Raw genomic sequence first — 25,479 nt, 5'->3', positions numbered from 1 at the left:
TTCTGGAACACAGTGGGTGCTTAATAAATGTTTGAACGGAATTGAATCTAAGCCAAGGAAACAGAAATGACTTTCTGAAATAAAAAACTCAACTCTTCATAGTTAGGAACAGTTTCTTATGACTAATTTATTTATATTGCAGAAGGAGTCCATTTCTCCTCCTCTCCCCAAAAGAGACAAAGACTTGATCACCATCCTTTGTTAAAAAAACCCCACAAAACTATTAGTGATAGATTAATAATTATCACTTATTAAGCACCAATCATCTCCAGGCACCATGCCTTACATTTGATGTGCTTTGTATTTTGTATTTGCAACAATCTTCAGGTAAGCAATATTGTCTCCAATTTATAGTTTAGGACACTGAGGCTCAGATACCCAGATGGGTCCTGTGTTTCTTCTCTGAGAACCCTTTTTGCCTGTTCCTCCCTGGGAACTATCATTCTCATCTTCTAGTGTGCTCTTCTTCTAGGACAAATAAACATTTTCTTTAGCTTCTAAACACAGCCTTATAAATAAACTATTAATAATCTTATCTATCTCCGGCCTTCCCCAAGTTCCCCACGTTCTTTGAGTTTGGCATCAACTCTGTCTTTAAAACACCATTCAGTGGGGGAAAAAATCACAAGTTTTGACTTCAACACAAGAATAATAGAATCATCTCCCTTCCATTTTAAATCGTGATAGAAACTATTAAGCACCTGTTCACATATTCACAAAAAGCTATTTTTTAAAAAATGAACAAGTAAAAGGAACAATAATCACCAGAAATCCTGGTGAGAGCTGGGTGGTGTGGTGTGGTTTTGGGTGCTTAATACAACCAAGTGTGTAAAAAGGATACCAGGCAACAGCACTGAGCACCTGAACTACACATTTTCTAGGTGCACAAGCCGGGTCCTGGTGCTGTACACCCAAAGGTGAAGGGACACAGGGTTCAGGAGGTGAAGCAGAACAAATAACGTGATGTGGGTTTAGTCGTCTCCCGTGGTCTAGAGTAGGGCAGCTCAAGGTGTGGGCTGTGGGCAGATGCTAGTCTGTTTTATTGCCAGCCTGTGTCAAGGTAAGTAGAGAAACTGAATAAATTTACGTCTGTTGAATCTAATAAAAATCTTGGGCTTGTATATTACCCATCTTTATTTTCTCCTGTTCATCCCTTTATTTCCAAACACCAGAGCAGCGCTTGACATGTAGCTGGTATACACTGGCTGCCTGGGAGATAATAAGGAGAGATTGCTGGGGAGAGGGCAGAGACTAGGAAACACAATGCCAGGAACTGGAGGACGTCTTTTTTTTTTTTTTTTTTTTTTCCTAGTAATTTATCTTTGAAAAGTATTGGTCTATGACAGGTTGCAAATAGGCAAAACAAAACAAAAGGCAACAACTCATCCTTTACCTCAGATAGTTTGAGAAGTGCTGGGCTAGAGCCAGTTATTTGTTTTGCAAGTCAATATAGAAGCGGGGCTTGGCAGAGTTGTTAGATCTCCTGACCATTTATTTAGCAGTCTAGTAAAGATTTAAGTGTAGTAGGGTTTCCAGAATAATTCACTGGTAATACCTTTGGAAACTCACTTTTAGTTCCCAGCATTCCAACTGTCTACATGTGTCAGTGCATACCCTAAAGATTCCATCCATCACCAAGGCAGGTGCTCATAGACCTCGTCCACTGCCGCAGGATTATAGGTAAATGCTGAACAACTAGTGAAGGGGTAGCTCTCTAAGCCTACTACTCAGCAAGTCACAAAGGGCATAGTAGAGTCCACTCCACATTGCTCTAGCCTCAGTAGATGTGGCATAAGTTTACTAGGCACTTATAAACATTTCAGGTAACGCCCACTCCTGTTGTTTCTCGCCATGTGGAGGGCCCACCTGGTTTCTTTAATTCTGCTTTCTTCATTCCTGAGAGAGGTAGAGTACCTTATACAGGTGAATTTGGGAAACGAATTAGGCATGCTTAACCTAGTCCTCCTCCTCTCTCTCTCTCGGAAACTGGCTACTCTGTAAGAGGCTGTACAGGGGCAAACCCCCATGAGCACAGTCAATCTGTGGGTCTTGATTCCTGGATTGAATAGTAGGAAGCCAATTTTTCCCATGTACCCTGGGCCATTTTTCTCCAGTATCAGCTTCTCTCAGCTGGTTTGAAGTTTGGGCAGGAACACAGAGATATTTTGGGGGCTTCTCTCAAACCTAACTAAATGGTGGTGACTATACATTGAGGCCTTGTCTCATAGGCTATGCTGGCCTGCATTCTTCACGTGCCTTCCATTAATCTTCTCGCAGAGGGTCAGAAGATCATGAATTACTTGGTGACTACATCATATTGATATGTAATCTGTACCTTCCTCTGTCATACTGGTGAATGAGGGCAATCTTCTGGCTCAATGTCCCCTTCTGCCTGCACTTCTCTGGGTGTGTTTCTCCTAAAGCTGTGTCCCATCTTTCCAGGTTTTCGAAGATCAATAAATTCATACTTTGTGACACATCATGATGGAAAACATAAGGGTCCTGGAATCAAAAGGAAGAATCAGATAAAAGGGAGTCTTTGCTCTTCCAAAAGGTATCAAGAACAAAATGTCTTACTAGCTGTTTCTATGGTATAATTCAGGTAAACAGGAAAAAGCTCATGGCCTCTCCAGCCTTTCCATTTCCAATGCCAACTTAGGGCTCTTTTTTGGCTCTTTCTGAGCTAGGCCAGGGGGCATTTAAGTTTACAGCCCATTTCTCTGAGATTCAGTTACAAGTCACTCTTGCTATAATTTTCTCTGACCTTGCATTTTTCTTTGGGTCACTGGAGCGGTATTTGGTTAATCTGCCTGTGAACACTGCTTACTTTCTCTAAGCCAGAGTGTGGCTTGCTTCTTCTGGTAGCCCTTCCTAGTGATGACTAGCTATGCCTGGCTGAGGTTGAGAAATGACTGACCCTAGATTCCTTGTCACCATATTGACTCTGTCAACTAGACCCTATTTATGCCCATGGCTTTGTATTTCTTTTCCCCACCCCCAATTATGGCCTTATTACTTTGTATTACAGATTAAGTCCTTAGGGGTGCCTGAGTGACTTAGTCCAAGTGTCTGACTCTTGGTTTTGGCTCATGGTTCATGAGTTTGAGCCCCACATCAGGCTCTGCGATGACAGCCTGGAGCCTGCTTGGGATTCTCTGTCTCTCTCCTTCTCTCTCTGCCCCTTCCATGCTTGTGCTCGCTCTCAAAATAAATAAGTACACTTAAAAAAAGAAAAGACAGTACCCACCCCCTTGATGTAGTTCTTTGTCAGTGTTTTCTATTTTTATCATTCAACTTTGCTAGTCCAAACATATTTTAATGTAAGAATGCATTAATATAGAAAAGCATAGGCTTCAGGTTTGGAAAGTGGTCCCTTTGGAAAGTTACTGACCTCATAGAACTATAAATAAATTCCCCAAGGTAGGATGAACCGAAAGTAACTTATACTCATATACAAACATAATTAAGTATAGATACAGTTGCATAAGTAGAATAAGATTTAATGTAAATGTGCCAAAGAGAAGAAAGAACCAAAAAAAAAAAAAAAAGCATAAAACTTGAAATAAGAAAATGTCCAGAGGCACCTGGGTGGCTCAGTTGGGTGAGTGGCTGACTCTTGGTTTTGGCTCAGGTCATAATCTTACAGTTTGTGAGTTCAAGCCCCACGTCTTGTTCTTCACTGAGCATGGAGCCTGCTTGGGATTCTCTCTCTCCCTCTCTCTGCTCCTCCCCTGCTCACTGGCTCTTGAAATAAATAAACAAACATTAAAAGAAAATGTCCAACTGGATAATAACCAAAGCTTCATTAACTTAGCAGTCTTGGGGGCCCAGAAAGTGAGGCAGCCCAAGCCAAATTCCTCTGGTGTTGCAGGTCCTTCTATACCAGCCCAGGCAACTGGCGATGGAACCAGAGCAGGGGCAAATGTTGTGCAGCACACTGTATTGTAGGTAAAAACCAGCAAACAGGGAATTCATTATTCTTGAAAGTTTCCCTGTGTACATGATCAGCTTCTGCGTGCACTTGGAGGAGAGACAACCCTATTAAAATGCCTTTTAAAAAGTCAGAGCTAAATGACTATAAACATGAAAACTTTGAGGAATGGGGGTAAAATCTATGAGGAAAACATCAGCTTATGTATCCAGGGAATGAGCAGAACTTAATTCCCATTTCAGCATGGGGCTGCTGGGCACCAGGCTCCTTCCACTCTGGGTAGAAAACAAATCCCCAAGTTGCTACTGAGCCAAACTTTAAAGGCCAGTCAGGAAATGAGCAGCACTCCCGAATGGGAAAGACTGGATCAGTGTTTTTTCTAAAGTAAACAAAAGATCTGCAAAAGTATTTCCTTGCACTATTTGGCAAGAGAAAGAAGCACCTGGAGAGTGAGTTAGGATGAGAAACCATATAAGACATGGGAGTAAAACAAGGATGGTTATAATGAAGCTTTGTCTCACTAATCTCCAGAGCCCAAGTGTTCTATTAGGAAACAAAGCTGCAAATGAAGAGACACTCAGAAAGACTGGTTGATTAAGAATATATTCAGGGAAAGGATAAATAGAATAAATGCTTTTCTGGATCTCGAATTGCATCCTTCATTTGGATTTCTTAAAAACTTTAAAAATATCTTCTAGAGAGTCAAAGTGGAATATATACATTAAAATAAATGAGGGCTGTGAAGGAAGAAGTATGAGCAATGAAAAAAGCAATTATCCTTGGAGACAGAAATTTCCTTGCTTCAATGCAGCATGTGACGCTGGCAATTTCAGCCATTCTCTTTCAGGTGCTTTTCAGTGTGAGTTCCAAATGCTGCTTGAGGGGACTCGGTCTCAGTTACCTGAGGGACTGGGGCATAACTAAAGATGTATGGAGAGCTATCACATTCTTTACGCCAAACATTCTGTTCAGTAGGATAGCCTCAGGAGGAAGATAAGTCACCCTTGGGAGACAGGTAAGAGAAATGAGGCAGCAATTGCATAGCATTGACTGTGGTAAGTACATAGCATTAAAACAAAACAGAACAACAACAAAAACCCAAAAAAACCTCAAAGGCATCTCATCATTAATTTCATGAAGTCACACAGTTTTGGCTCTTTTTCCCAATGAAAAAGGCTGAAAGACTTGAAGTGTGATTGCCATTCCTCAATGATTCTGAAACAACCAATAATCAATACATAAAGATTAACGGAGAAAGAAAATTCATTTCTGCTCTTTGTGCAAGGAGCTAGGAAGTGTCACATAAGGGAGCAATGGATTGAAAAAACTGCCAAAAAACTTGTATAAGCCTAACAAAACTTACAGTTTTCCTGGACCAAACCCATCAGCCCAAGTAGGAGAGATGGTGCTTGGGGCTTTTAAGGAGGCAATCAATGGCTCACTTCATTTGATAGGCAACATCTGATAGAAAAACATGTATTTTCTGGGGCCCAGGCTCAACTTGGTGCCTACCTGCTGGAGAAAATCAAAGATAAAGATGCAAGATAAAGATGTGTCCCTGGGAAGCCAGGGACACAGCTAACTGGACGCTTTTTGTGACTCTCTGAAGTCCATGTGCTCCTAAAGTATTGATTTTTTTTTTCTCCTTATGAAATGTTAACATGTATTTTTATTCATTCACCTGCCTCTAGCTGTTCCTTACTAAAGGTTAAGTGGTTGTGAAACCACATGCACTAGAGAATCCAAAGCAGCTGTTTCAAGCTCTTGAACAAGTAGTGGTGCCTTGTAGTTCCAGGGGAAGAGGCGGGGGGCTCTCTTTGACCACCTGCAGGTTTTACTGTGCTCCATCCATCTCATGCCAACCTGGCTTGCCAGTGTTAGGGTCACTGTGCTCTGAGACACTTCAGAATGGTGCTCTGGGGAGCTGTGTTCTGCAGCCTCCTGGGCCTCTCCGGCAGGTGCACTTGCATTTTCAATTTGATGCTGTTTTTCTTACCCTCTGCCTGCACTCATACACAGAACTATTATTACTTGTTACTGCATGTTGCTGATTCATACTCGGAGGAAAAAGTAATTTTGTCTTCAACACCTCTTCCCTGTCATTTAAGGCATATGTTAATGAAAGACAGATTTTGGCATCCATTCTCTTTTGCAGCTTTGAAGCCACAATATAAGATTCATTATAACTGAAGATGCAACTGTTATTTTACTTCTATTTATAACAACACCAAAGTCATCTTGCAGGTACCTTTGTGCCTCTCAAATCCCAAACCATATTCCAAGAAATGCTCAACATTTTAGGCTTGAATTGGCATTAATGTACATACAGTGTTTTAAATAAAGATGTTTCCACTTGTATTTTATTACTGACAATCCCTGAATTCACATATTTTAGATTATACAAAAGCTGAATCCCTTTGAAGACATGTTAAGGGCTTTTTCAGACTGATTTTTTTTTTCTTTAAGTGAGGAGTACGCAAGTGATGGGTGCTCTGCTCACTCGGAGGGGAGCCAAATGGAAGCCTGAAGCCTGAAGCCTGAAGCCTGAAGCCTGAAGCCTGAAGCCTGAAGCCTGAAGGGGGTGGGGTGAGAACAGAAGTAAACATATGCAGAATGCTGAAAAGAACTGATTGAAAGCTTTTGCTCTGTCATTCCTCTCTTTCCTTTCCTGCTTTTCCTTCCCAGTTTGTGACTGTGGACCAAATGCAACCTACTTATTTCAAAGAATCACTGGATCTGGAATGAGCTGTCACCTTGTAGATTGTCTCATCCAAACTCCTACCCATTGCTATAATTCTCCGCTTGATTCAGGAGCACTTTTTCTCCTCCAGCAGCTTTCCCAGCAGCATTTGAGCCTATCAATTAAAAGTGTGCTGAGGAGACTAGAGGTTTTGCAATCAGTTCTGGGTCCAAACTGTGGCTCTCTCACTAACTTGTGATATCCAGGGCAAGTTATCCCAAATCTCAGGGTCCCTGTCTTATCTGTTAAATGGTTATAATAGAAATGAATTCACAGCAGTCTGAAAATTAAATGAAGTAATAGCTTAATATATAAAACTGTAGTCTATAAAAGACTCAGCACTCAGAGCTAAATTAAGAGTAGCTAAGTGTTGGGGCGCCTGGGTGGCTCAGTCGGTTGGGCGTCCGACTTTGGCTCAGGTCATGATCTCGTGACTTGTCACGCGATTTGTGAGTTCGAGCCCCGTGTCAGGCTCTGTGCTGACAGGAGCCTGGAGCCTGCTTCAGATTCTGTGTCTCCCCCTCTCTTTGTCCCTCCCATGCTCTTACTCTGTCTCTCTATAATAAATAAATGTTAAAAAAATTTTTTTTTAATAAAAAAAAGAGTAGCTAAGTGTTTCAAAAGGAACTAAGACCCAAGCTTTCTGTTGACTCCAAGGCAATATTTTTCCACGGCATCTTACTGTCTTTCTCACAAGGTCTCATGAAACCGCTGAAAAAGTTTCTGTTGCTGGAATAGTCTGTATACTGTCTTATAGACTGTAAATGTTGTTACTAATCACAATACCTCACACATACTCAGTGCTTTAGAATTTACAATGCACTTTCACATGTGGGGAGGGAAAATCCACGCCAACATGTCGTCTACGGATGACTAATAGAGGCAGGAAGCAGAAGGAGCAGAGGCTCTGAAAGAGGTCTATTAGTGATGCAAATGTGAAGTTATCTGCACTTGTGAGGAGCATAATAAACATTAAAACCAATTAGAAGTAACAACGAGTGATAAGTTCCAGTTTCAGAATTCGGCTTTGATGAGTTAGAAAACCATAGGAAGACAGCATAAGAGTTTGGGGGCAAGAATTTAGCTAACCTGAAGTTTCAGTCTAAATGATTCAGATGCCCAGGGGGACATCTCTTTGCCTATGGGTGAGGTTTCACAAACTAAAGTAACTATTTAGATTGCATAATGGTAGAAACCTCCGTGTGTTCATAATTCAGAGACAAAGCATATGGACCAGAGTCAAGCAACACAAATAATTTCTCAGAAGTCAACATTAACTTGGTGTTTCAATACAACAAATGTGTCATACTGAATGCAAAACTTTTAATAACAGAAACCGTTACCTTGGCTTTTTTGCAAACTTCTGAGAACAGTTTGTGTAGGAGAGTTTTTACATTTGGAAAATACTCAAAAGCGAATTTTTAGAAGTGTGGAAAAATAGAGGGTGCATTTTTAATACAGAATATTTCATTGTTTCTATCTTGCAAGAAGATGAAGGAACATCTTTTTCGATTAGAAAGAAAACTGTCCTTTTGAAATTCAGCTCCCTCAGAAGAATTTTTAAATATCAAACTCTGCCTAACTGGTCCCAGCTTTATGTTTATGAAGAAAAAATTAGAATTTCATGCAGTTATCAAATATTTTAAGCTAATACCCAAGCAGATATATTTGCAACCCTTCATGATTTTAAAACAACTCAAACTTATTACTTTCTGGAGGTCAGAACTCTGAAATGGGTCTCACTAATCTAAAATCAAGGTATCGGCAGGGCTGCTTTCCTTCTGGAAAGGCTCCAGGGAAGAATACATTTCCTGTCTTTTTTTTTTCCTTTTAATTTATTTAAATCCAAGTTAGCTAACATATGGTGTAATAATGATTTCAGGAATAGAATTTAGTGATTCATCACTTACAACATTCATTCACCGAGTGCTCGTTCCCACAAGTGCCCTCTTTAATGCCCCCTGTCCATTTAGCCCATCCCCCCACCCAACACCCCTCCAGCAACCCTCAGTTCATTCTCTGTATTTAAGAGTCTCTTATGGTTTGTCTCCCTCTCTGTTTTTATATTATTTTTGCTTCTCTTCCCTTATGTGCATCTATTTTGTATTTTAAATTCTACACGAGTGAAATCATATGATATCTGTCTTTCTCTGACTTATTTGGCTTAACATAATACACTCTAGTTCTATCCACATTGTGGATTGGATTGGAAAGAATTTCATTCTTTTTGATCACTGAATAATATTCTATTGTATATATACCACATCTTCCGTATCTATTCATCAGTTGATGAACATGTGGGCTCTTTCCATACTTTGGCTATTGTCGATAGTGCTGCTATAAACATTGGGGGGCATGTGCCCCTTTGAAACAGCACTCCTGTATCCTTTGGATAAATACCTAGTAGTGCAATTGCTGGGTTGTAGTTTTATTTTTAATTTTTTGAGGAATCCCCACACTGTTTTCCAGAGTGGCTACACCAGTTTGCATTCCCACCAGCAGTGCAAAAGGGTTCCTCTTTCTTTGCATCCTCACCAACATCTGTTGTTGCCTGAGTTAATTTTAGCCATTCTGACAGGTGTGAGGTGGTATACCTCATTATGGTTTTGATTGATATTTCCCTGATGATGAGTGATGTTGAGCATCTTTTCATGAGTCTATTAGCCATCTGGATGTCTTCTTTGGAAAAGTGTCTATTCATGTCTTTTGACCATTTCTCCACTGGATTGTTTTTTTGAGTGTTGATTTTGATAAGTTCTTTATAGATTTTGGATACTAACCCTTTATCTGATATGTCATTTGCAAATATCTTCTCCCATTCCATTGACTGCCTTTTAGTTTTGCTGATTGTTTCCTTCACTGTGCAGAAGCTTTTTATCTTGATGAGGTCCCAATAGTTCATTTTTGCTTTTGTTTCCCTTGCCTCCAGAGACATGTCAAGTAAGAAACTGCTGCAGCCAAAGTCAAAGAGATTGTTGCCTGCTTTCTCCTCAAGGATTTTGATGGCTTCCTGTCTTACATTTAGGTCTTTCATCCATTTTGAGTTTATTTTTGTGTATGGTGTAAGAAAGTGGTCCAGGTTCATTCTTCTGCATGTTGCTGTCCAGTTCTCCCAGCACCATTTGCTGAAGAGATTGTCTTTTTTCCATTGGATATTCTTTCCTGCTTTGTCAAAGATTTGTTGGCCATACATTTGTGGGGCCATTTCTGGGTTCTCTATTCTGTTCCACTGATCTGAGTGTCTGTTTTTGTGCCAGTACCATACTGTCTTGATGATTACAGCTTTGTAATACAGCTTGAAGTATTGTGATGCCTCCAGCTTTGGTTTTCTTTTTCAGGACTGCTTTGGCTATTTGGGGTCTTTTCTGGTTCTATATGAATTTTAGGATTGTTTGTTCTAGCTCTGTGAAGAATGCTGGTGGTATTTTATAGGGATTGCCACATGATTTTTTATTATCTATAGGCAAAAGGTTACCCCCCCACTCCTTTTTTTTTTCCCCCTCTGCCAAAAATCTGTTATTTTGTCTAGCAGCAACTTTAAGTAGGGGGCTGATTTAGGTGGGCTAAGCAAGAGAAAGACTGACCAGATAAGCAGAAGACACTGGTAGAAATGACCTATTGAGCAGCCATGTGGATTAAGAGGTCTATGCTAGACGGAGCCCAAAAGAGCCCAGTTTGTGTCTCACAGTCCAAATTTGGTTGATGTATTTTTGAAGTTTCTAAAGGTTAACTACATGCTATAATACATTATAGAAAGACACAAAGCTGAATTTTACTGTGCCAGTCAAAAGCCTGGCTTGAATCTGCTATTTAGGACTGAGAGAGAGAGAGAGAGAGAGAGAGAGAGAGAATGATTTACATGTGTGAGGATGTGAGAATGATTTTATCTTCTGTTGTTTTTAAAACCACCTTAGGCCATGATTTTTAAATTGAGACACAAGAAGATCTACTGGGGTTCCCATAGCAACATTAACTTATCTAACTGCCCTTGTTGTATGTAATACGTTCATTAGTTTGGCTTTAAATGTACACTTTAATTATGAAATACAACAGAGTGAAGAGTCTCAGGCAAATTTCAACTTTTGGATTATTGACGTAAGCATATTTAAACAGAAACCTTAATATTGTACTTCTGAGGAATTGCTACCAAGGCAAGTATATGCAAAAAGCTTGTGATCCTCCTTGCTCCCACGTCTGACCTCACTGCATTCCATTCTACATAAGATGCCCTAATCTCTCTAAATATATTCATAACATGCTATCAGTAGGATAAAACAGAAACAAAGAAACAAACTTCAGATTGCTCCAATCCAGAGACTAGAACCCAATGTGTCCCCCCCCTTTTTTTCAAAATTTATTTATTTTGAGAGAGACAGAGAGTGAGTGCAAGCAGGGGAGGGGCAGAAAGAGAGAATCTCAAGCAGGCTCCGTGCTGTCAGCCCAGAGCCCGACGTGGGGGCTCCGTCCCACAAACCGTGAGATCATAACCTGAGTAGAAATCAAGAGTTGGATGCTTAACTGACTGAGCCACCCAAGCGACCCCCCAAAATGTGCTCTTCTATTCAAAGCTGTCTATAAGCTGACCTCCCTATCTTCTGTCCATGATTCCTCATCTCGAATGGTCTATACCAAACACACTTGTTTTTCATCATCTTCTGAGAGCATATGTTCAAGGACTAGCCTCACACCCACCTCCCCCAGAATGCTGATACTTCCCCTTTCCTTCCCACCAGCTAATCTTTCTCTCTCTTTGGAACCACTATTGCTGCTGCTACCACTACTACGTGACATGTTTATGACTAGGCAGCATCCCTCTTCTCTTTTTTTGATAACAGGGTCTTCATTCTCCTTTGAGGAACTTTTCTCCACTCCATACATTCAGTCGCATCGTCAATGAAGCCACCCTGCCCCAACCTGTCAAGAGATGAATCCATGACCCAAGTGGGACCAATCACATTCTTACAGAAAACTGAATTTTAAGTGAATTCAAAAAGGAAAAAACAGTGGGAACTAAATTTTTCCCATGGTGGTCCTTCAAGAGACTATCCATTTCTTCCAGATTTCTATGGCTCATAACCAAAGTCCACTAGCTGATAAGTTCCCTATTTGAGTACCTGTTCATATATTATCAGAGATTGTGATTGAGAGGCTTGGGATGTGCACATTTTTCTTTGCCAGCCAGATCCTATTTATGCTCCCTGAAGACAGGACTGAGTCTTTGTTGTATTACTCCATATAATTTCACACAATGTAAGTACCCAGTAGATGTTGTATAACAAACGAAAAACCAATCTTAGAAACTCTGTTTTTACAAAGTACAATTTGAAAGCCAACTTATACCCTTTTTGAGGCAAGGTGGTAAATAAATTTTTAATTGCTACAATTTAAGAATTTTCTCGTGTATAGCAGTTGTCTTAAAGAGAGATTACAACTTGTATGCCTAAGAACAGCCTGAAAATAATGTTAGCTTGGGTCATACTTCCCCAATTTTAGGAAAGGAAAGAGAAACTAACATTCTATTTCAGACATTAGTTTCTGAATCAAAAAAAAAAAAAAGAGTTTTGGGAAAAAACAGACAACAACAAAACAAACACCTTAGTCTTGGTTTTGTGACTGGCCAAGGAAACGAGGAGAGCTGCCTTTCCGCTATCAGATAAGAGAGGAAGAGAATTTAACTGTGTTAGACTAATGTATAAATAGATGTTTTTTTCCCACTTCTAAAAAATGGCAGGGTATAGTTTCTCAGAATCATCTGACTTATATCAGTCATTTAACTGAATGCTTATAAAATTCAAAGAAGAAACAAAATGGTTAGACACAATAAACCCAAACAAGCTTGAGCACAGAATATGGCATACTCTTCCAAATCATTTACAAGTGCTTAAAATGAACAAAAGAGCTCACCCATGATAAACAGCAGGATATACAAATTCTCTTGTCTTCCCTTTCAAAAATGAAAGATTTACAGAAGTCTTTGAATAGTGTAATCCTCTGGTTTGTACCTTAACATGATACATAACTCAGCCATGAGAAAGGAGTGGTGATACCAATTTGGAGGGTTTTTGAGTCAAGTGTAATGGTTTCTGGAATTTGCCTTGAACCCACACTCGGTGCATTTTCACTTGTTTTTTCCTATTAACTTGTAAGCGACGATCAACCAGATTTTGCTTCTCATCTAACCCAGCCTTGCAGAACATAGTGTGGACTTCCCCTGTTGAGACAAAAGTGGCAATCAAATGTATATGTGACTGGGGCTTGGTGGGGGGAAAAGGAGACAGTCAAGAACAATGGAATGACTGACCATCTAAATTTCATTTAAACCAAGAAACTCTCTAGTACAAATGAGTTAAGGAAACCTGTGAAACCAAATAGGTTTCTTCTACTTCACAGAAATATACCAATATACACAGTTTAACATAGCAGGCATAAATAGATATACATTACTTACTACTGGTTGCAAATTTAAATATTTTGAAAGGTGCCCTCTGTTCTGAGTTTTTGTTAGTTTGCAGAGACCCCAAATGGCACATTTTAAAAGTGCTCACATAAGTTTGGAGAAAATCCTTGCATGCAGAATTCATTTTAAAAGTTTTTTTTTTTTTTTTTTTTTTTTTTTAAAGGAGAAATTGACAAGAGACAAGTAATTTTCTATGGACTCTTAAAATCAAATTCCCTCCTTTGGTTGTGGTATGTCATCAGCTTCTTCATATCTGGGCTAACAGTACTTCCAAAATGGAACAGACTACATCTTCATTTGGGTATAAGATGAAACAAGTGATTCTTTTAAAGCAGTTTCAGCTGGGAAAAGACTAAAAGGCAAAAAGGCCATTTTCAAGCTTTCATGTAGAACAGCTACAGTGTGGTGACAGACTAACCAAAGAGTTTTTTTTTTTTTTTTTTTTTTTTTACAGCTAATTATTTCCCCTTATAGATAAGCATACCTTTCGTAAAGAAATATGCTCTGGTACCATCTCCTCGCACATAAAAATTTTCAGATAAGCAATGACCTAAAAAAAATAATTGCGATCAGAGAAACCTAGTATTCCTTCAAACAAAACAAACAAAAACTTGAAATAAAATATAAACAAAGCATTCTTTAAAACACATGAAAATAACTCCAAGCTGAATATACCCCTTTTAAAACGAAGCTGAGTCTTATCATATCTTCCATAGTCCCGAAATAGCAGCATTCCCCCAGGCTTCAGTAACTTGGACAGTCGGTTTATAACACCTTGCATCCTTTGAAAACAAAGCAAGACACTGTTTACAGAAATCTTGTTTTACATGCCACATCCTAACCTTCTTAGAGATAAAATAAGGAAAGCTCGATGGGGCCAAAAAATCTAACCCACAAAAATAAGGGCAACAAAAATATATATATTTTGTATAGAAAGGAAAAAGGGTACCAACTTGCTAAATGATAAGAATCAAAAGGCCTAGAGTATCAAGTAATCACCCAAATGACAAGAGTGGTGACTTCAGAGAGCTTGATATATGATGTCAAAGCTGCCCTGCAAAACCACAGATGGCTCCTGATATTTACATCAAGTTAAGGTAGTTCCAAGGCAGATAAACACTGAAGTTGCTTCATTTTCCTTGAAGATAAAAAAATATTGTAGAGCTATTCCAAATTGCACATATCTAAACAGAGATCATCTTTCCTCCCAGACTAGCTCCTTCTCCTTTATTTAGTTCAAAGGTACCATCATTCATCAAAGTGTTAACACCTCAGAGACATCCTTAACCCCTTTCCTTTTTCTCCTCTTCCACTAACCTCCCCATAACCATCTAGTCATCCAATTCTAGGTGTTCTTTTTTTAACTGATGGCTTTTTTCTCTTTTTTGTTTCCCTTTGGTGCTCCTTTAGTACAAACTTCTACCTCCTTAGGCCTGAAAACACACTACTTCTTAACATGCTTTATTATTCCCCTTGTTAAGTCTTCCTGTATATTACTGATGAATTATTCCGCTTAAAATGATGGTTTTGTCAAATCATCCCTTTGCTCAAAAATGTTCATGATTTTAATCCATAGGATAAAATCTTAATTTCTTAGTTGGACCCTTGAGATCTCCTACAACTGGTCTCAATCTCTCTAACATCTTTACCATTACTTCTCAATGTGAAGCATCAACTCTCGCCAAACTGTTATATGCTTGGCTCTGAAGCAGTCCATGCCTTCGTTCACATGGTTTCCCCTCAAAGAATTCTCTCCTTCTTACTTTCTGCCTATTTAAATTCTATTCACACTCCACCCCCAGCTCAATACTGGGAAGCCTTTACTTTCTTTCTTTTATTATTTATTCTTTTCATTTGGCTCTCAATCAAATATGACCCCTTGTGACTGCTCTTGACTTAATGTTTTTGGTTAAGTTTATGGTCTTATGTGTGATTATGGGCCAGAGATGGCAAAGATTTCAGATCTCATATTAATGCCAAGTGACTGACACTGGCTGCCTACAGAGCTCTATTGAGAAGGGCTCTTAGGGCTCACTGGGAATGACAATCAGGGTACAAAATCAGTTATCAGTGTCTGCCCTGAGCAGAGAATGGTAAATGGCAGCCTGTGTGCTAAGTCCTCCCCATCTCTGCTTCATCCATGCTACTTACAGCTTCTAGATTTTTCTTACTTTAAAAATGAGGGTTTTAGATTAGATAATCTGTAAATCCTTCCAGTTAAAACACTGTTCAGTGGAATAATGGAGTTAAAAGCCAGATTTATGTCAGGTTTTGAAGGAAGTAGTGAGGAAACTAAAGTAACTATGAAAACAAGACAGAAATATAACAGAAAGAGGTGGCATAATTAGATGAAATGCTCTTTTAAAAAACTGGAACATAAGTACATGAAAGGGAAAAAAGAAAAATATTTTTCCTTGTTTATTTTATTACAGGTTATTTTCACACTGTGCTTATGGCCTTAGGCTTTGGCAATTAAAGAAAACTGTATCTAATCCTTAAAATATCCACTTTCAGAAGAAGTGTTTTATGTACTGAGAAAAATATCTTTCTGCAACGATTACTAAAACAAGCATGAAACAAAGATGCAGAAAAACAAAGGGCCAAATACAGCCATCTCCGTCTGCAAATCCTTTCTTCCCAATTATCCTTTAATGTCTGGGGTTGTGAGTAAAGGCAAGGGTGGGGAGCTGCTTTTCTTCATCATCCCATCTTGCTTGGCTCAGCGCCAACTTCCAGAGCCACTTCCTGAGAACTGTTGGTGGGAGAGGGCTGGGGGAGATGGACAAGACAATAATGGGTGAAGGCTCCTTTTCTTTCTTTATTCCACTCAGGCCAACTCTGCTATCCTCATCTGCCTCTAGTTGGAGGGTGAGGAAAAGGAAGAAGAGATTTTAAAAAGGAGTGTTTATTGACTACCTACTCTCTGCTTGGATCTGTGGTAAACATATTATACTGTATTTTATTTTAATGATAAGGACAGTTAGCTCTTCTTTTGTAGCCTCCTGTGGCTTATTCCCATTTAGGCTAGGATGCCCAGACTCAAGGTCTAGCAGAATCGCTTGCCATTCGTTTGTGCATGGATTTTCCAAGCTGTCAGGAAGACACTTTTCCAAAACTTTCACGGGGCTAAATATATCACTGTCCCAAATGACTCTAAAGATACTGTCCTGCCTTTTCACTTACTACTGCCCTCCTTCTACGCATTCACCCTTTTTTTAGGTCATTTAGACCATTTTAGGCAAGAAAATGGCTAGGGACATGATACATGTAAATTTATTTTATAATAATTACATAGAATGAACATACTATAGAATGACAGTAATCCTTCCAAGACATCTGCTTCCCCTTCTTTTTAACATTCAGTTCAAATCATAAGAAAATACATTATCTAAACTAATTTCAAGTAGTGGTTTTGTGGTCTTATTTGGAATTTAAACACTTCCTGTTACAGGTGTCAAATAGAAAATCTTGTTCTCTATCCACCTACTCCATCCTTTTAACTATTCATTCTTTTAACTATGAGACAAAATACATAGATGACATCTTTCTACCAGTACCTGAATGATGCCAATATTCTACCCAGATTAGTAGAAAGACATAGATTATAGAAACTGGGAGGAAATGTAGCTTCATGGAATGTGATATATCTCACCAGGTACAAATATGTTTCATTTAGATTTATTTGAAAATTTAATTTGTCTTTCAAAAAGCAACCAAAAAGCTCATCTCTGAATGAGAAGTAAAAGGACCGTAAAGGGTCTTAATGATTTTATAATTGCAAAGGAAAACGCACATATTAACCCACTTTCTTTGGGAAAGTGTCACACTCATCAAAGAGTGGTTGATATCAAGTCTGTATCTACCAGCAGAGGAACATTCCTGGAGCTAAATCTACTACCAGAGCAGAAAACCCAATTTTAAGAAAACTTACAAATGCACAACCCTTGACACCACACGTGTCTTAATATACATGAGGTGGCAAAATTCTAAGAGAAGTGATCATTTTAATAGCTGGTAATATGTCTTTCTACTTCCTCTCTGAACAAAAGCTATGTTTACTGTTTCAAAACATTGTGTGAACAGGGCACCTGAGTGGCTCAGTCAGTTAAGCGTCCAACTCTTAGTTTCAGCTCAGGTCATGATGTCGCGGTTCATGGGATCAAGCCCTGTGTCAGGCTCTGCACTGACAGTGTGGGGCCTGCTTGGGATTCTCTCTCTCCTCTTTCTCTCTCTCTCTGCCCCTCTCCCACTCCCACTCCGACTCTCTGTCCCTCTCAAAATAAATAAATGAACTTTAAAAAAAAAAAAAACACTATGTGAACAAAAAATCTAAGTCATAAATATTTAAATGACAGCATTAGGCCAACCTTAGATTATAAAGGTCCAAGGTTAATCTTGAGCAAATCTTGAGTACCCCTAATTCCCTAGAGGGCTTCTTTAAAACACATTCTTTTTTATTAAGTTTTCTTTATTTTTGAGAGGCAGAGAGAGACAGAGCACGTGTAGGGGAGGGGCAGAGAGAGAGGGAGACACAGAATCCCAAGCAGGCTCCAGGCTCTGAGCTGTCAGCCCAGAGCCCGATGCAAGGCCCGAACTCACGAACCGAACCGTGAGATCATGACCTGAGCTGAAGTCAGACGCTTAACCGACTGAGCCACCCAGGCGCCCCTAAAACACGTTTTTTTAAAGTCTTGTGACAGACTGGTATGAAGCCAAACAGATTCACAACCCACCTCTTCACGAACATTCAGTAAGATGCTAAATCAAAGAAAGATGTTTGTTTCTGATCACCAAGTACAATTTCCCTCTTGGGAGTCTATTAGGCTGTTCTGAATTTGTAATCTCCTTAAAGCACTGTCATTTTTAATAGGTATGTGTCTTGCCAGAATATGCTCACTTCACTCTGACAGTGATAGAAAGCTCACTAATGAAGCAGTTTGACCGGTTTCTTTCTAAAAGTCTGAAGAAAGGAAAAACTGCACTTAAAAGGCTGCATGTTATATATGGTATAGTTCACTAAATAATAAAGTCAAGAATTGTCACTTTTGATAGTTCTGAAAACCACGATTGATAAAGGTGCTTTACACATTTGCTTTGCCCTTTCTCGTGTCTTCAGTTACCTGTCAGGATGAATAGAAGAGAGCACAAAGACAAGGAGAATGACGTCCAGGATCCCATCTGGAAAAGGGTACGGTGAATCTTCATCACAAACATCATGAACAAAGGCACAACACTGAGCTGCTCTGTAGGATGAGTGCAACTATCATGATAAAGGAACAATAATAATAAAAAAGCAGTTAGCAGACTTTTAGCATTTTTCTTAAAATAAAGAGATCAAATTTTATATTTCTCCCTAGTGCCTTCCCTCTGTAAATATGAATGCATTTTATTTCAGATTCCATATTCTGTTAGCTTATTTCAAGCTGCCATAAAAAAATTAAGTCTAGCACTTGGACTCAACAACAAGTATTCTTCACAATCCCTTTTTAATTTTAAAAGTGGAATAGGGCAGGCTTTTGAGGCAGCGTTGCTGGAAGCCTACCCTATGTGATTTCGGAGGCACTGAGATCATCCTGTTTTCTCTCCCACTGCTTGTCCATGCCTCCTTTGGCTTAAGATACAAATATCCTCTAATACACAATCAGTTAATAGTAATGACTGTACAACTCTGTAAATATACTAAAAATCACTGAATTGTATACTTTATTTTTTGAAAGAGATAGAGAGAGAGAGAGTGAGCGTACAAGCTGGAGAGAGGGGCAGAGGGAGGGAGAGAGAGGGATAGGGAGAGAGAGACAGAGAGAGAGACAGAGAGTCTTAAGTAGGCTCCAAGCCCAATTCGGGGCTTGATCCCACAATCCTGGGATCATGACCTGAGCTGAAATCAAAAGAGTTGGATGCTCAACTGACTGAGCCACCCCGGTGCCTCTGAACTGTATAACTTTAAAATGGTTAATTTCATGGTCTGTGAACTATATCTCAATAAAGCTGTTATTTTCAAAAAATTAGAGCAGGGGTGCCTTGGCTGGCTCAGTTGGTGGAGCATGTGGCTCTTGATCTCAGGGTCATGAGTTCGAGCCCCATGTTGGGTATAGAGATTACTTAAATAAATAAACTTAAAAAAAATAAATAATGAAAAAATTAGAGTACACACACACACACACACACACACAAATGCACATGCACACAGTTTGAGTACAAAACAACACTAGAAGCATATATACCAAAACAGTAACCTCAATTCACCATAGGACTCTAGGAAGTGTGATTATAGGTGAATTTTATCTTTCTCTTTAGGTTTTTTAGTATTTTAGAAAATGTCTACCATGAATAACTATTACTCTTGTTATCAGAAATTAAGTTCCATCTATTGACTACACATTTCTGTTAGCAGAATTTCCTTTCCTTTCCCATTTCCTAAAAGTACTTTTTGCTAAGGTAATGCTTACTAGCTTTTGGGGATTGGTCAAACAAACCCAGGCTCCCCACTGTTTTCCAAATAGTCTAGGACATTTTACATTTGTATCATATACTTTCTCAAAATTTGTTTTACTTTCAATAGTTTCAATTTAACTAGTGCCTACTATGTGTCAGTCTGTGCATAGGGCTCTAGGGACATAAATATGAATAAGATCACCTCATGGGACCTGCTGACCTTTCTAGGTGTACCAGTCCCTTCATTTTTATTTCATTTTATTTTCCTTTTTTTTCCCAGCTTTATTTTGAATTCAAAATAACTTCTATCATTTTAGGGTAATATCTTAGGCATCAGGTGATGATGTGATTCCCAGAATTAGTAAAAGCTCAGTTAAAAATGGTTACAGATAACACTGAAACATTTAAAAAACATCACTTCAACAACAAATAAATTATATCCTTACATGGCTCTCTTTAAAGAAAATATGAGGCATACCTTTACTAGTTCCACAGCTCTGGAAGCAAAATCACAACAATAAAGAAAGGACTCTGGAGCATTCCTATGAAAATGGAAGAAATATTTAAATTTAGAGTTCACATATGCTCAGGTTACAAAAGAAAGGAAACTGTAGGCTTGAACTTGTTAAAAGGTATTTCTTTAATAAAATTTTGGATGACACCTGGCTTACTGTTTCTCCTTTTAGATGGTGTTCTCTGTAATGGTGTATGGGTGCCTTCATGTTACTTCTGAAACAGCATTGTCTCAAATACTTATTAACTACAAGGTAACTTTCAAATTCCTGTCCTGGTTTTTTTTGTGTTGTTTTTTTTTGTTTGTTTGTTTTTTAATTTTAGAGAGAGTGTACATGAGTGAGGGAGAGGGACGGAGGGGGAGAGAGAGAGACTCTTAAGCAGGCTCCATGCTCAGCACAGAGCCTGACACAGGGCTCCATCCCAGGACTTGAGCCAAAATCAAGAGTTGGCCGCTCAACAGACTAAGCCACCCAGGTGCCCCTTCCTGTCCTGGTTTTAAAGCTCTCCGTTGCTTGGGCCTACCTGCCTTACGTCCCATCACACTCTCACACAGGAACCCTCCAACGCCATCCATCATCATTGCTCCATCTTCCTCCCCCCCAGTCTTTCTTCTGTGCCTCCAGCCAGCAGGGCCTATAGTTCCTTGTTGCCTAGTCAAGTGCTACCCTTGTGCAAGGATGCTCAGACCCTTGTGTTCTTTGGTGCTTCAGTCCCCTTTCTGTGTGTACAACTCATCTGGTTCTTGAGTTTCTCACAGAGGCTCTGATGCCCTAATGGGACAGGAATACATATGTATTTTAATAGCATGTAAATACAACTTCTAAAAAAGAGTAAAAAAATACTAATATATTAACTCCTAGTTATCTTTTCAAGTTTTTTCAAACATTTATTAAGACTCATGTATGTATCAAGAATTAGAATACAAGTTAGTAAATGAAACTGTCCAATAAAATAGTAAGAGTATGGATTTTGAAGCCAAACAGACCTGCGTTTAAGTCCTGAATTTGCCATTTATTAACTCTGTGAATTTGACTCATCCTCTCTAAGACTCAGTTACTTTATTTACAGATGTAAATAAATACAGTTATTTTTTGGTTGGAGGATGTTTATTCATATAAAGTCTTGAGTAATCTTAATTGGCCTCCACTGAACTTAGACAAGTTCTATTTGGCTTTTTACCTGAAATTCAGTAACAATGTCTGGACCATGGTTACTCATGGGCATGCATATACTTTGAATTTTGTGGGTCAGTACTCTTCCCGGTCATCCCTCATATGCTTGTATCAAATAATTACTGCATCATGTTGCTTAGCACCATGCCTGAATCACAGAGACTGGCATGTTATGAAACAACAATTATAACTATAGTTCTGGCTCCTGTGGGTTTTATAGCCTAGTTGGGGATATGATCGGTTTTATCTAGCTTCTACAGGGTTATGGATAGGGCAGACTTCCTAAGTCTTACCTAAGGTGTAAGTTTTAACAATTCTGAAGAAGGGGGATAGCAATGCTGAATGGGGAGAAGGATAAATGGTATAGGGCTTAAAGGTGGGAGTCATGTGCCAAGGATGAGAAGCAGAGTTGATCCTGAGAGCTCAAACCAGTATGTGGCAGGATATATAAGTGGGCCTTGAAACACATAATTAGAACTTTGATTCAGGAGACATTTCAAGCAAGGAGAACTACTAAATAAATATGGGATACAAGCACAAATATGAATTCCACAAATAAAATCTCACCCAGGCTCAGATAATACTCTTAAATGCTACTCATGGATGAGTACTGTGAGGAGTCCTTCATTCTGTGGCATTTGGAGATTTGCGTTCAATTTAAGATCTGTCCAAATAAGTTAAAGTATAATGAACAGGATTTGGTTATGACTTGCACTGCTTGTTTTTTTTTTCGTCTGTCCCAAATAAAAACAGTATTTAGGGGCACCTGGGTGGCTCAGTCGGTTGAGCATCTGACTTCGGCTCAAGTCATGACCTCACAGCTCATGAGTTTGAGCCCCACGTCGGGCTCTGTGTTGACAGCTTGGAGCCTAGAGCCTGCTTCAGACTCTGTGCCTCCCTCTCTCTCTCTGCCCCTAACCCACTCGCATTCTGTCTCTGTCTCTCTCAAAAATAAATAAACATTGAAAAAAAACCAACAGTGATTTATTGCAGCCTGTACCCCTATTGCTTCCTATGAAATCCATATATTCATACTCTTAATTTGCTGGGTGGTCATATGTGTTTGAAAACTTTCCGTAAGTACTCAGATGCACGATGTAATATGATGGCTAAGGGCAAGGGCTCTGGAACCAAACTGTCTATGGTTTGAATCCTGGCTATACCACTTAGTTGTGTGACCTTGGAATAGTTACTTAATCTCTTTGTAATCCTGTTTCCTCATCTATAAAGTAGAGATAAATATGGCATCTAAGGTCACTGTGAGGATTGAAGGGATTCTTAGAAGTTTCTAGGAAGGTTCCTAACTCAGAGTAAGCACCTAATAAATGTTAGTCATTATTATAATTGTTGTTGCTATTACTATTATTACTATTATCATATTATAGGAAGATCTGCCTTTGCCTTCTGGGAACTTAAAAACTTAAGAAATTATCATGGTTCTATAAAAACTTCCATATAACTCAAAATGCTTCTCTGGACACTGGCACATCTAGCTCATTATAAAAGGTATGCAGTCAACCTTTGGGCAGTGGTTACTAAACACCCACAAGATATAGAACAGTCTAGCAGTTAAAGAAAGTATGTGCTATTTGCCATGTGGTCCTACCAGGACAGCAGCATGACCTCTGAGACTGAATTCCCATGCATCAGCAGCCCAAGTTGAAGTCTTGTGACCACCCAATGACTTTCCAGAGCTTTTCTGTAAAATCAGCTGACTGCCTTGGCCCTTCTCCCAGCAAGCAGGTGTAAATATCACTACTAACACCACACCACAAAGCACTCCCTTGGCAGGGGGTTTAAGAATTAAATGATCCTTGGAGAATGATATGACCTCTCAATTCCAGAGGTCTAATTATGGTAAAATATTCTGAAAATGTAAAACACTAATCCTGTACTCTCCAAAAGTAATAAAACATAATTTCTTAGGTGGGAAAAAAAAGTCTAATCCTCCCTTTGGAAGGCTAATCACTGATTGCCTTTTAATGATGAATTAATTATCTTGCGTTATCGAACTACAATGACTTTTTTAAAAAAGACAGAGCCACGAAGAATCAGGGAGCAAGGAAGCAAAAGATTGCAATTATTAGCTGGAGGGAGAAGTAAAAAGGGAAAAATATTACTAACAAGTGGGGATTCAGAGATATTAGTCAATATGTATTGAGCTCTAACTATCTGTATTATACCGTTGGGCTACCTGGAAAATCAGATTAGGGTAAAATATGCTTTCTACCTCAAGGAATACAAGCAGTGGCTGGAGGCACAAGACATAAAGAAATGACATGCTAAATAATACCTTGGGATGAGTCATAAAGTAACACATTATCAACTGCCAAGGTAGTAAATTTCTGTGTACCGTAAGCTCAGAGATAACTCGGGTGAAGGAAACTGGCTACGTGGTATAATAAAACAGGAAACATTGGCCCAGAAATGAGGAAAAGGGAAAACAAAGAGAATAAAGACAAAAGGAGAAAGGCCATTCAGACCTGCAAATGTGCAGTTCTATCACTTCTGCCTGGCCACTTTAACTGGTAATCTGATGGTATTTGGAAATTACTATTTACTATGTTAGTAATGAAGAATATCCTGATTTTTTTGGCGCTACATCATAAGTATTTAAAAATAGTGTCCTGGGGGCACCTGGTGGCTCAGTTGGTTAACTGTCCAACTAATGATCTCAGTTCAGATCTTGATCTCAGGGTCATGAGTTCAAGCTCCATGTAGGGCTCCACACTGGGTGTGAAGCCTACTTACTTACTTACTTACTTACTTAATTTATTTATTTATTTATTTATTTATTTATTTATTTATTTATTTATTTTTAACATTTATCTATTATTGAGACACACAGAGAGACAGAGCATGAGCATGGGAAGGGCTGAGACAGGGAGACACAGAATCCAAAGCAGACTCCAGGCCCGGAGCTGTCAGCACAGAGCCTGACGTGGGGCTCGAACCCACAAACTGAGAGATCATGACCTGAGCCTAAGTCAGACGCTTAACCGACTGAGCCACCCAGGTGCCCCTGTGTGAAGACTACTTTAAAAAAATAAAATAAGGGGCACCTGGGTGGCTCAGTTAGTTGAGCATTTGACTCTTGATTTTGAGTCAGGTCATGATCCCAGGGTTGGGCTTCATACTGAGCGTGGAAGCCTACTTAGGATTCTTTCTCTTTCTTCCTCTGTCCCTTCCCCCTGCTCACAAGTTCTCTCAATAAAAATAAAAATAAAAATAAATAAAGAAAAAAAAAGTGTCATAATGTTGGCATTGTGTTAACTGTTAAATCGAGGTGGTAGGTATATGAGAATTCATTGTATTACAAGGAAACACTAAAAAAATAGCATCATTAGAATTTAAAATACACATAAAGACTGACAGGAATTATAACAAACAGTAGCTATGTTAGGATGATGGGTGATTCCCACCCCTCTGTCCTCAAATGGAAATGTTCTGCAATGTGCTCATGTTGATTTTATAATGGAAAAAATAATGTGAAAGTTATTGTATCAACTTAAAAAAAAAAAAACAACAGAGGGGCGCCTGGGTGGCTCAGTCAGTTGAGCATCCGACTTCAGCTCAGGTCACGATCTCACAGTTTGTGAGTTCGAGCCTTGCATCGGGCTCTGTGCTGACAGCTTAGAGCCTGGAGCCTGCTTCAGATTCTGTGTTTCCTTGTATCTCTGCTCCTCCCCCACTTGTGCTCTGTCTTTCTCTGTCTCTCAAAAATAAATAAAATGTAAAAAAAGAAAAAAAAAACTAAAAAAAAAAAAAACACAAAACAGAATAGGTAAAAGGTGCTAGAAAAGCTTTGCAAGAAGTGTCTTCATCATGGAAATACCACAACATATACGTGAAGCAGTGAACAGGAAGGATGTGTCAGGAAAACACCTCTGTCCCTATCATCTCTGTCTGCTTTTTTGAGTTTTAGTCTAGTCTTAGACTAGTTGCTGTTACCTTCAAACATTTTCAAGTTATTTGACAAAAGAAGGTCTTCTACTGGGTGTGGCTCCAGAAGTGATGACAAAATGAGGGTTAAGAATAAGCTTTAAACTCAATTCTGTGTGTGTAAAATGGCACCTACATACCTGGAGGAACAAACAGATTTCTGAAGTTAGCAATTCACAGCTTAGTGGAAGGGTCAAATCCCTTGCTCTTTTCTTATTCTCTCATCCATGCAAACACAAGCTTTAAAAATTACTTTGACCCATGGTGGACAACTCATAGCTGTGAA

At 39.1% G+C, this 25,479-nt stretch overlaps 1 protein-coding gene across 7 annotated transcripts in view; it reads right to left on the bottom strand.

The window, feature by feature from the left end:
- Positions 1–12,507: 12,507 nt before the first annotated feature.
- The window catches only part of METTL8 (methyltransferase 8, methylcytidine), an 84,970-nt gene continuing 71,998 nt past the window's right edge, over positions 12,508–25,479 (bottom strand). For 5 of the 7 annotated variants that reach the window (XM_019459432.2, XM_053907742.1, XM_053907724.1 and 2 more), the window contains 5 exons: positions 20,042–20,105; positions 18,249–18,388; positions 13,804–13,910; positions 13,613–13,678; positions 12,508–12,882 (listed from right to left, as the gene is read on the bottom strand). In XM_019459432.2, the coding sequence (XP_019314977.2) occupies positions 12,692–12,882; positions 13,613–13,678; positions 13,804–13,910; positions 18,249–18,388; positions 20,042–20,105 (568 nt within the window). In that variant the 3' untranslated portion in view covers positions 12,508–12,691. Of the gene's footprint in view, positions 12,883–12,964; positions 13,470–13,612; positions 13,679–13,803; positions 13,911–15,533; positions 15,898–18,248; positions 18,389–20,041; positions 20,106–25,479 lie in introns of those variants that run through there. The other 2 variants (XM_053907740.1, XM_053907745.1) reach the window with 2 other exon arrangements.

The sequence above is a fragment of the Panthera pardus genome, unplaced genomic scaffold (genome assembly GCF_024362965.1).
Source record: "Panthera pardus isolate Hobbes unplaced genomic scaffold, ASM2436296v1 HiC_scaffold_10, whole genome shotgun sequence".
NCBI lineage: Eukaryota > Metazoa > Chordata > Mammalia > Carnivora > Felidae > Panthera > Panthera pardus.
Note: the sequence above shows the minus strand (reverse complement) of the source record. Positions and strands in the feature narration are given on the sequence as shown.